At 33.6% G+C, this 13,006-nt stretch overlaps 1 protein-coding gene across 2 annotated transcripts in view; it reads right to left on the reverse strand.

Moving 5' to 3' along the window:
- The window catches only part of LOC148607450 (E3 ubiquitin-protein ligase TRIM37-like), a 32,048-nt gene extending 21,183 nt beyond the window's left edge, over positions 1-10,865 (reverse strand). For both annotated transcript variants that reach the window (XM_088545016.1, XM_088545015.1), the window contains exons 1-3: positions 10,716-10,865; positions 1,107-1,208; positions 360-400 (exon numbers count right to left, since the gene is read on the reverse strand). In XM_088545016.1, the coding sequence (XP_088401142.1) occupies positions 360-400; positions 1,107-1,208; positions 10,716-10,763 (191 nt within the window). In that variant the 5' untranslated portion in view covers positions 10,764-10,865. The remainder of the gene's footprint in view (positions 1-359; positions 401-1,106; positions 1,209-10,715) is intronic.
- Between the last annotated feature and the right edge of the window lie 2,141 nt (positions 10,866-13,006).

Here is a 13,006-nt window from a genome sequence, read left to right on the forward strand (position 1 = left end):
ACAAGAAGACAGAGTGAAAAGTAATAACCATTATTTAAAGTAAACTGTAATGAAGGGACAACCATTTGATTCCAAATAGAGGCTCATGTCACCTGACAGTTTTGGTCAGGCCAGTATATTTATTTTCAAAGGATATATGTCAGGATTATTTATTTTCAACAAACTGCATGGTATAATATGGAAGCCAGAAAATTTATATTTTTGTTATTTTCTAGGTAGTGGAGGCCAGACTATTTATTTCCTAATTATTCCAGGCCAAGATGTTTATAACCAAAAATTTCTAGACCCCTCCCCCACAGAGTCAAATAATTGTCCCCTAATAAAGGATGTTTATGATATGTATGCAATGAAGAACCAACCTGCAATGTGGACACTGTGACCTTTGCTCTGTAAGCCATCTCTGCAACAATCATGATAAAAGCAAGTCAACAAATATGTACGTGATTCAAAATAATAAGAAAATAAAATTGTTTTTGGAAGGAAACTATACTTCTATCATGTTTGATCAACAACAATCTAGGAGTCATTAGACTGTGTTACTGTGAACAGTATCTCATTTCACCCTTAAAATGCCATACCTATTAATTTTGACTTTTGGGAAGTTTGGAGTAATTACCTGTACATGTATTTGATACTGCAGACAGCTCTATGTATTAAACAGCAATTATAGGTAAAAATATTGACATACTTATATTACATCATACTGTTTTTATGGTAACACAGAGCCTTCAAAAGGTTAACTGGTATTAAATGTACATATTTATATAGTAACATGGAGCCTTCAAAAGGTTTACTGGTATTAAATGTACATATTTATATAGTAAAATGGAGCCTTAAGAAGGTTTACTGGTATGAAATGTACACATTTGTATAGTAAAATGGAGCCTTCAAAAGGTTTACTGGTATGAAATGTACATATTCCTATAGAAACAATGAGCCTTCAAAAGGTTATCTAGTATATAATGTACATGTTCCTATAGTAACACAGAGCCTTGAAAAGTAAAGGTTGACTGGTATTAAATGTACATATTTATATTGTAACATGGTGCCTTCAAAAGGTTTACTGGTATGTAATGGACATTTTCAATTCATACATAGTTACCTACCCTTATACAGGTAAAACAACAAAGTTTAGAGCAATGGGGACATAGTCTGGCATCCCTCAGCTTTTCCATACAAATGAAGCATCTGAAAACCTCAGCCAAACTCTGAAATAAATTTTAATGTAAGTATGTAACAGAGTAATATGTGTATCTCAGTATGAAAGAGTAATCAAGGGAAACAAGGTTATAGTGGTAATCAAAAGAATGTAATCCAGGGACAAAGACCAGACATACATGGAAAACAGACATACACAACAAAGAACATAAAGTAACTAAAATCATACATACAAAGTAACAAAAGTAAATGAGCAACTCGGACTCCACTAAAAACTGGGAGGATGCACCATGTGCATTGGTAGGGTAAGCGTCCTCTGCTTTTCTAGAAACACCCGCCGAGTTGCTCATAAAAAGTCAAGTCAGGGGTAGACAAACGAGGAAAGGAAAACTATGACCCGTTGAATAAATCAGTTTTCATGGTGCTGATGGATACATCATAATGATCCATGAGTTCATGATGACGACCATAAAACTTCTGTAGTGATGACTTCAATCTTGTAGCAACATAACCCTATTCCAGAAGCCTATTTGTTAGAGTTCTTGCGCGATACAAAAAGTCTGCGTAGTTTCGGCAAGCTCTGGCATAACGTATGAGTTGTGATATGAACACTCCATACGCAGGAGCCGAAGGGATGTTGCCACAGATGAAAGGAAAGTTGACAATTCTGAATGAAAAGTCATCATGTTTGTCGTAAAGTTTGGTCAATAGTTTTCCTTTACCATCAATTTCTAAGTGTAGCATCAGAACCATGTCATTAAAAGTTAAAAAAAAAATGATATGACAATGCATTTTATTCTGTTTTTATTTTTCTGGAGAATTTATATTTTAAACATCTATATCCATGTGAAAAATATAAACTTTTACTTCAACATACACATTTTATGTAATAGATATTCCTTGGTGACATGTATAGTTACACTTTACAATTTCAATTTTCAAAGTAACTTGCAAAGTAAGTGTATCTGTTGATTAAATTGTGTGGGTTCTGTGTATTGTGTCTGTGTAGTTGTCTTATTTGTTCCTAGAAAAGCAGAGGACAATTACCCTACCGGTACACCTGGTCCATGCTCCCAGTTTTTAGTGGCGTGTGAGTTGCTCATTTGCTTTTGTTACTTTGTATGTATGATTTTAGTTACTTTATATTCCTTGTTGTGTATGTCTGTTTTCCATGTCTGGTCTTTGTCCCTGGATTGCATTCTTTTGATTACCACTATAACCTTGGTTCCCTTGATTACTCATTTACATTTATATGTTTTGTCTTCTTGTACACTACAGTTTCCGAGTCAATCAATAAATCTTTTCTTGTCTTGTTAAGTCAAAAAAAAAAAAAAAAAATTATTGTCAAGAATTGATTAGTAAATTACAGTAATAACTTGACAACCTTAAGCAATACATGTATCAATTTATGTTTCATTATTATTATTGTAAACTCTGAGGCAGTGTTTACCATTTTAAAGAGCTATGGTGGTGCACTTGATAACAATCTATCCAACTGGTTTTCATTTTCATGATAAAAGAACAGCATTTCAATGTCCCCCGCGAAAAAAAAAGTGTGGAAAACTGTAAATTCACTTAAGTTTTCTAAGTACAAGGGCTGTAACTTCCATAAAAATCATTCAACTGTAACCAAAGTTGAACTTGATCTGTAACTTCTCATAGTTAGACTACACACAAAATTTACAATCAATTGGTGAAAGCATTACAAAAAAAAGTGCCGAAAATTGTAAATTCTCTGAAATTTTCTAAGTACAAGGGCTACAACTTCGGTAAAAATCATTCAACTGTAACCAAAGTCGAACTTGATCTGTAACTTCTCATAGTAAGACTACACACTAAATATGTAATCAATTGGTGAAAGCTTTACAAAAAAAGTGCAGAAAATTGTAAATTCACTGAAATTTTCTAAGTCCAAGGGCCATAACTTTCAAAAAAATCATTCAACCGTAACCAAAGTCAAACTTAATCTGTAACTCTTCATATTAAGGCCACATACCAAAAACATAACCAAAAAAAAGTGCGGAAAACGCGGATGGATGGATGAACGGATGGACGCCCAGCATTTCCATGTCCCCGCAGCGACACATCGCTGGGGACAAATAATAGGTAGGAGTATGGCTATCTATAGAACTATCATATTTAAATTACATGTACTAACTACATTGTTTGTTTGTTTGTTTGTGTTTAACGCCCGAGCAGCAATATTTAGGTGATGAACATGAAGTGGATGATAAAATGAACATGAAATAATGATGAAAGGATAATGGGGTTGACAAATTTTGATTGCCACTGGAAATAGGGAGAGGTGGGTAGGGTCGGGCAATTTAGCCCCTATGGTTCCTACCCCGGGAGAATTCAACAGTAGGGTTTTTTAACGTGTGAGGAACATGGCATCTTTCCCAACATGGTGCACCACTATGGTTTGCGGTCAGGTTTTCTGTATCATAGACTGACAACCCCAGCATGTAACACACCAGGGGTACCCCATTCCACCACCTGGGGCACACAACCCAGTTGCTCTGTGAGCAGAGCGCCCTAGCCCCCGACTATTTAGTCGCCTTTTACGACAAGCTTAGTGCTGCTGCAGGCCTATTATTTTGACATCCGGACCTGCACGGGTCACTGACTACATTAATTCAGCATGTGTATCTACTGGGTTTCAGGTTAGCAATAGTCCAAGGTACAGCAGACTTTTTCACAAAAAACAATTAAGTGTAAAATTAGTAATGAATTATGATATCATAATAGATCAAAGTACAATGTTTTGTGAGATCATAGCTTAAGACAGATTTTTTGGAAAATTGTCCACAAAACCTTAAATTTCCAATGCAGAGCCTTTCAAATATCATTTACATAGTGCCTAGGTTATGAACTTACTTCGCCTTTATTAAGGACCTTATAGACAGTGAAAAGAAGTCAAAGACCTTTCACTCTTGAGAGTAAATTTTACGCTTGATTTGTGTCACATCTCTTCTTCTTTCAGTTGTCTTAGAAGCTCTTGCCCTTAGTGGGTTCAAAGATATTGTTGTATTTAAATGCAAGGTTGGCTTGATTGTGGGTTGGTGAGATGCTGCTGTTTTACTTGTTATTGGATTGTTTATGGTTCTCATTAGACTTGCTAGGTGCTTTAAAAGACCATGAGTCTGTTTACAGGAAACAACCGCCTAATTTACAATAATGCTGAAGTTTCGGGTAAAATGGATTACTTTGATCCTTTGATTATAGTATTCAATATATATAAGGAATGCTACATGATTGATGTCATACATAGACCTTTTCATGTTATGAGATAAATAGTTTCAGGAGGTGGGGTTTTGGGTAAATCAAAAGAATTTTCCTTCTACACTACATGTATATCGAGCATGCTCATGGACTACATGTACCCCATAGTTAACACGAAAAAGTCTATTTGGCTTTGTGTCATGGAACAGAAGTTCCTCTATAACACAAGTTCCAAAAGAAGAAATATTACAGAATATAGCAATTTGAATGTAATATGTGGTCCAAACAGAATAAACCTAATATAACAAATGTTCCTAAAGGAATTTTCATTATAAAATAAGATATAAATAAGAATGACCAAAGGAATTTCCGTTATAAAGAACATATTAAAGTTGACAGTCTGACTCGGAAGGTTTGACATAAAAAGGATTGGCAAACCCAGTTGAAATGGGAAATGGAGAGCACTGTCAGTGTGAAAGGGTCATTTGAACCTTTCAAAATTACCACTGTGTAGATTCCTCAACAAGGCTACTAAAAACATCTACAAAAGTACCGCAGGGAAGGCTTGAAATCTCCCCACAACAGAAATGGTGATCTGTGTTTAAGTGTACATCAGTCGGTTTAGAGAATCGAAAGACACTAGCATGCATGACAAGAGACAACTTATAACTGCTTTTAAGCCTTTGAGTGCCAAGGATTTTCCTTTATTTTTCCAAGGAAGAATTTAAAATTTCAAATTCAAATGTCCTGCTTATGATGTTGACTATAACCTAACGTCATAAGAAAGGACAAAATGGTGGGGTGATTGAACGCAGAATGCAACAGACATAAAATATTCATCACTTGGATGTTTTCAGATAGATTTTATACTATCAAATTATCAACTACCGTAAGTACATATACGCAATGACATATTTACGTACACAAAAACGTACCCAAAAATAGGAAAGAAAAAAGTAAAAAAACGTAAAAAGAATATAACTAGACATTTCACGAGAAGTGTTTTCAACTTATCGATTTTCTAAATAAATCTTATTTACCACATTAAACCTTTTTAATACTTAAAAACCCATAGTTAGGACACATAGAAATTTCACAAGCCACTATATTTACACAAAAATAATATAATATAAAAAGCTATTAAAACATCTAAAAAGAAGTTACTTGAATTCAATATCCATTCTTCTTAATTAAGTGCAGTTTAAAAAAAAAAAAAAAACAAACAGAAGTAAAAAACGTTCGTACTTAACAGCCTAATTATTTGAAATTGACCTATGTGTATTTTTATGACAAATCCTATGAGAGACTTTACTTATTACTTTCATGTATCCAAACTAATGGGCTATGCATGAAATGATACCTTCTGCATTCCAAAGCTCGAAAAATAGGAGCAGATTCTTTTTCTTTCTATATGATGTAGCTTGCAATGTTGTGTTCAGTTTATGTTAGCAAGTAAATAATCTAATTTTGACATAATCACATGTATTGATTTTACATTTTATTTCCTGTTAGCAGCAGGGGATGAATCTTGCATAGTACAATTCTCTCAGAATCTTGTTTTTGATCTTGAACTTTATTAATTAAGCTTATTATTTGGGACATTGAAAGGAATCTTCAAAAAATTTGTAAAACCTCTTTAAAAAATAAAATTACCTTCATGGCAATGTTCTCTATTCCCTATTTAGTGAATACTTGGCGCTAGTACATGTGAGAAGATTAATTTTCATAATATTGTCATGTACCAGGGGTACTATGTGACTATCGTGTATAGGATTTGTGCCAAAGTTATTTTTTTGGATATAGCGAGGAAACTCTAACTTTGGTAGCGTTTCATAGTAATTACTTAAAATACATTTTCTAAGTTGCGACAGAAGCAAAGGAAGATCTAAAGCTCTCGATTATAGTGTGGTTTTGATCTTTTTATGTATGCTTTGTGACCAATGCTTTATTTTGTTTATAATACTATAGGCCAATGCTTAACTTTGGCTTTATAATATCTTAGCCTCTACTCAAACTTTACATGTATGAGGTAACACTGCTTTATTGGGCAGTGCTTTACAAAATAAGCAGCTGTTTATTCAGCAGTGGTTCCGTCTGGTGCTCAGTACTCTTCGAAAAATTCACAATTCTTCTTCAGAATTACAACTTCAATCAGTGCTAAATATCATTAGCATATGCTTTGATTCTTTTTCAGAATCGCTGCAATTCTTATTCAGAATAACTATGTAATCTCACCTTGTGGTTAAATCGACCTCTTGATATCAGATTCAAAACCAGAATGACAATGGCTAACTAACTAAGGGGGTTTTTAATATCCTTGACTACCCTGTCGGGTCTCGCACGGACAGCCCAATTTGGTGGGATTTAAATAATTTTGCTATTAATTTAAATTGTATTTTAAACAAAATAATAAGTTAAAAAAAAAAAAATAGAAAGGGAAAAAGGGTAATATAGCTGAAATATTAGAAATTAAATAGTAAATAGTGTAAATGAAATTTGAAAATGGACCATGTAAAGGAGGAAAATGTCAAGTTGGATGGAAAGAGTCAAGGACTGTATGATTTAGTTTGCCAAATAGTGTATGCATTTTAGAGTCAAATGGGTGTGGTTTGGTGAATATCCAAAGGTGAAGTGCAAATTTAATAATTGAAAATGTTAAGAGTTTTAGTTACCAAAGGTGTATGCTTTTTTTGAATGCTGAAAAGTTTATGCCAAGCCAAAAAGTGTGTGTAAATTTAGACTACCTTGTCTAGCCAGGCGTAGTTCCCAGATTTTACCGTGCTAGCACACGACGTTAGTACGCAGTTTTACTAACGCCTGACCATGGCTGCTTAAGCCCAAGTTTATATACCACACTTGGACTCGTCCAAATATTAGACTAATCCAAATCTTAACTAGATCACCAAGGCATTTGACATGTCTGCACCACTACAAAGCATTAAAGCATCTGAAGGATGAGAACCCTATTACTTCCGATTCCAACCATACAGTTCACAATATACACAGTATCGACCTAAATATTAACCTTTGTGTAACCAAAACGAAAGTAGAATCATAACTATTTATAAATGGATTGTTTGACTGAATAAACATTGTGGACACTCTCCAGTAGTCTTGATATCTCACATTAATAAGTAAAAACTTATATTTAACACATATTGTAACTATAATTTATCACAAATGTACCTATGTTGTGAATTTGTCAATAATAACAAAAGAGAGTTTCCGTAAAAGGGAGCGAAACGGGAATCATGATGCAAATACTAAATTCATCACAATATATTCAGCTGACAAAATGTACAGTGCAATTGATGTCAACTTTGAGTGAAATCATTGTGCAATACTTGTGATTTTATCAATAATAAATACATGTACATAATGTATCGTTGAAATTATATGTTTATATTGTATAAAATTTATCATTATTTTTTTGTTATTTCTTTTATTTATAAAATGTGTCCCAGAGGGCACATTCAGTTTACAATTAAGCAATATTACAGGGATCGATAACCAAGAATAGGTAGTCCAACCATTTTTACAACTTCAGAGGAGACATTGTGTGTCAAGGGCAGAAAAAGGTTTTTTTTTTTTGCATTGTATAAAATTAGAAGAAATTTAAGAAAATATCTTTTTCTAAAACTTTTTTGCTTTTCATTAATGTCAGTATATTACTAACACATTGAAAGAGTAATCAAGGGAACCAAGGTTATAGCGGTAAACAAAAGAATGCAATCCAGGGACAAAGACCAGACATGGAAAACAGACATACACAACAAAGAACATGAAGTAACTAAAATCATACATACAAAGTAACAAAAGCAAATGAGCAACTCGGACTCCACTAAAAACTGGGAGCATGGACCAGGTGCACCGGTAGAATAAGCATCCTCTGCTTTTCTAGAAACACACGCCGAGTAGCTCCTAAAAGTGAAGTCCGGGTAGACAAACGAGGAAAGGAAAACTATAAACCGTTGAATAAATCAGATTGATTGAAAGCTTTCCTTTATTTACTACTTCAGAATAATGTTCTTGCCAATCAGAATATAGCACTACCTAAGGTCAATGTCAACGTAAAGCAGACGCTCTTGTGTTGATCATGGCAGATAAAACTTTCGCTTATTTTAATATATGTTTAAATTTGCATATGGCGAACCATTTCCTTTGGAGATTTATAAAAAAAGGAACATGGTTTTGAGCTTATATATGAAAATTCATAACAAATCACATGTAGTTCATTGTTTACTAGGTCAACATGTCATGGGTCATTACACATTATGGAATCCCCTCGAAGCCAGCCAATTTATCGAATTCTATATCATATTAGTGATTTTTTTTAAACAATTTTACTTAAAAATGGTATTACAAGAACGAAACTTACTAATTATGTCTTGTATTCTTAATTGATATTTTTTAAGGATGAAACAGGTGATTGTAAATTTTCTATTATGGGTATGACGTCAGCGCAGTCATACCGGATGCACAGAGCTCGGGGAAAACAGTACAGTCTAACCCATGTAACATCCCACACATCATCACGTTCAGTAGTTCTATAACATAAAACCACACATTTTATGTTTATCTTTAATGTTTTCATCGGATATTTTCATGTTTTGTTTATAGTCAAAATGTGAGGTTTTATCATTGGACCTCAATTTCAAGGTGTAAAAATCAACTTTAAATTCAAACATTAAGAAAATTTTTTCAACAAAACTATATAATTACAAGAAAAAGAAGTAAAATTTATCCCAACAAACCTTGTTTGGAAGATAATATTCCCGAACTAAAACACGAAGTGATCTGGCCTAGAAGCTGACATCTTGTTATGTTACGGTTGACTGCATTTTTGGATTTATATGGTGAAACGAATTTTTGTCATATAAAGGTTAAAGTTTTTTTTTCATTCCAAAGGCAATGATCACAAAAAATTATGAAAACCTTCATTTTTTAATTTTATTATACTACTTTCATACTCACCACATGATTTTCAAATATATTTTATCTTTGACAAAATGATGTGTGAATAAATTTCGTCGTGCCATTAAAAATCCTCAATATTTGCTGATCGCTATTCGGAATGTGCTACTCGGGACTTATCGATTCTGGTGTTTATGGAATCTTACATGTGCTGATTTAAAAGCAAATTTGGATGTTTTTAATGGAATTTCTGCGTCGGGTAAGAAATTTATTTTACAGCCACATCTTTTAACTTTGTACTTCAATCATTCTTAAATATTTTTATGTGATATTACATTATATCTAGACAAAAACATCCTGCAGGTCAATTCGCTGGAACGTTACTCCCGCAAAATAGCATCTACTGACAAAACCTCACATCATTTAAGCCCGCCATTACCTACATGGAAACTGTTCCTAAAAGAGATGCAGCCACATTGTAACAAATCATACAACGCATTGTAAGACCGGGATCAACAGTGTACTCTGACCAGTGGAAAGCCTACCACCAAATACAAGAGCAACTCAATTTGAACCATGCTACAGTCAACCATTCTTTGAACTTTGTAGACCCTGAGACAGGTGTCCATACACAGGCAATTGAATCATACTGGAGTAAAGCCAAATACAAGCTCAAAGAAATGAAAGGCGTCTCTTCTGATTCACTTCCCTCCTACTTTGATGAAAGGATGTGGAGAGACCGCTGGGGTAAAACACTAGATGAAGCTTACAAAACATAATTCTACATATAGCAGAACAATACTGTGTGTGAAATGAACTCTTTTATGACTATTAATGTTTAATTGTGTTATGTGTTTGTGTTAAAAGTGAACAGTTCTGGGTGTAAAATGAACAATGTTTGTATTGTTGTGCAATTTATAAATTGAAACTATATCACATGTATGAATAAAAAGTTACGAAAATGAATAAATTTGATTTTATTTTATTCCATTCTATTCTTTTAATAAGAACACCTGATCAGACAGTATAGAAAGATTTCCAATCATAGTCAATTAATTAATTAATAAAATAAACAATGGAATACATAATAAAATGACACATTAAACCATTTTTTAAAAAAAAATTACAATACTGGAATAAAATTTCGTTCCAGTATTGTGATCGCCTTGTTCAGGTGATCCCATAAAATGTGTGGTTTTATGTTATAGAACTACACGTTCAGAACTGTTACGTCAATAACATAATTGCAGAACAATTGACTTGCTGAATTTGTAGACAACAGTTGTTAAGCCTATATATAGGCTCTTGGCAAAATACGGGAGTACAAAAACACTATTCATAGGCTCTTTGCCTTTGGCATAGTAAGGTTACAGAAAATGCAGAAAAGGTTCAGAAGAGCATTTTTTTCACACGAGGTTTACCTCGACGGTATCACCATCATTTCTTCTGTCCCCTCTACCACTAGCCATTTTATTGCACCGATGGTATTACAGCCTACAAAGATAAAATTCTTGTCATTTTGGATCGATGGTTTGGGTACGAAAATATTTGTTTTTCTTCTCAACAGGTGTTCTGCAGCAACGGTTTTGAGAAGTAGGAGTGGAAAAAATGCGTAAATTCAACAAAGTCTAAACATAAATAATCAATTTAGAGAAAATAAATCAAATAAAAAATTACTGAATGATAATAAAGTAATATTTTATACTTTTATAGAAATATTAAAAAGATTTCATTAACTTCTATTGATGATATTTCAAATTTTCGACGAAACGAATTTCAAAACAGTACTGGCCACAGTTGTTACATAGAACATAGTAATAGTACCATTTTTAACACAAACTCGGTCAAAAATTATATTTCATTAATCCACTGTACTATAGTGTAATTTCTTTAAAAATAAAATAAAATAAAAATTAAAGTTAAATTTGAAACATTAATCCGAAAATAGGTCCATCCACAGATGCCACCGAGTTTGCTCCCTCTATCAAATATACAGCCCGACTAGTATATGACACGAAAATTCGTGTTATATACTAGCTGGGCTGCATTTTTGATAGTGGGAGCAAGTCCTTGTGATTGAATTCATACATTTCTTCTAAGAACTAAGAAAGACTTAAATTGCTACAAATTAATCTATCTAAAATCTGATATTTGCAATCCTATTTAAAAGTAAGAAAAAAAGGGGCAACGCAACAAATGCATCAGCGTTTAACCTAGGTAAAAATAATAAATACTTTCAGGGGTCACCAAAAAAGTCTTAACAACAGTGTGATCTGAAATTTAAGGCCCTAACGGCCAAAGTAATGAAAATCCACGGTAACAAACGATGACACTTCTTCACCTATTAAAAAAAAGAGAAAACTTCGGCTATACAACAAACGCGATGACTTCTCATTCCGTATTATCAACTTTCCTTTCATCAGTGGCAGCATCCCTTCAACACCTGCGTATAGAGTTTTCATATTAAAACTCATACATTATGCCAGAGCTTAACGCAACTATACACAGACTTTTTTTTGTACCAAGCTAGATTTCTTACCGTTAGGCTTCAATAACATCGTTATACCGCTACAAGATTGAAGTCATCACTACACTACAGAAATTATGTGGTCGTTTTTAAGAGCTATTCGGCGGGTGTTTCTAGAACAGCAAAGGACGCTTACCCTACCGGTGCACCTGGTCCATGCTCCCAGTTTTTAGTGGAGTCAAATTTGCTCATCTACTTGTGTACGTATTATTTTGGTATTACATTTTCTTTGTTTTGTGTGTCTGCTTTCCCTGTCTGATCTTTGTTCCTGGATTGCGTTCCGTTGCATGATATACGCTAGACTCTTGGTTCCCTTGATTACTCTTTCAAAATAAAAGTCGCAAATTTAGGATAAACTTTTTCGTGTTTAAATACTAGTCAGGCTGCACATTTGATAGTTGTAGCAAGCCCCTGTGCACAGTACTTGGATTTTACCCGATCACGTATTTTCTACGAATGAACATGCTAACTTCTAATGTTTGTTATTAACTGCAGAAATACAGACACCTATCGGTTCGTGGAAATGTACATTTAATATTCAATATCAGAAGGAAGACAATAATAAAAGTTTTTTGACAGAAAGATAAATGGAAAATGTACCTATAAATTATATTAAAACACGTGAGAACAACATGCAATAATGACGTATTCAGGTGTCTCATTGACTTAAATTGATCGGTATATCATTGTTGTATAAGTGTATATATATACATGTATACAATGTCCTTACATAGTAGAACTCTCGACCTGTTAAACATGATATTTGTTTTCTCATATAAAACAACATATCCAAATTTAAAAATAATCTGCCGAATACTTTTCAAGTTATTGCATGGCTACCCGGTCGTCCGCCTAAACAAATAACCGATATTTTTCCTTCAGAAAACCCGTTATAAAATGCAATAAACATGTCGCGGAAATGCATGTTGGCTAACGAATATATCTTCAAAACATGACCTCTCTTAGCTCTCCGGTTACAAATATACATGTAGGGTCAAATGTGTGCTAATATTAAGGTTTCCCTACCTACCATAGTTTTGAGTGCCTGTATATATACCCTCATTTTTAAGGACATTTACATTTGGCCTAGACACCTGCATGTAAGTATAGTCTTGAAATCTGCGTTCCACTAAATTTCTCTCTTTTTTTCATCAAAGGGATATAACTCTCATTTTTACAAGATTA

Source organism: Perna viridis, chromosome 9 (genome assembly GCF_037379345.1).
Source record: "Perna viridis isolate PV_CMFRI_1.1 ecotype Kerala chromosome 9, ASM3737934v1, whole genome shotgun sequence".
NCBI lineage: Eukaryota > Metazoa > Mollusca > Bivalvia > Mytilida > Mytilidae > Perna > Perna viridis.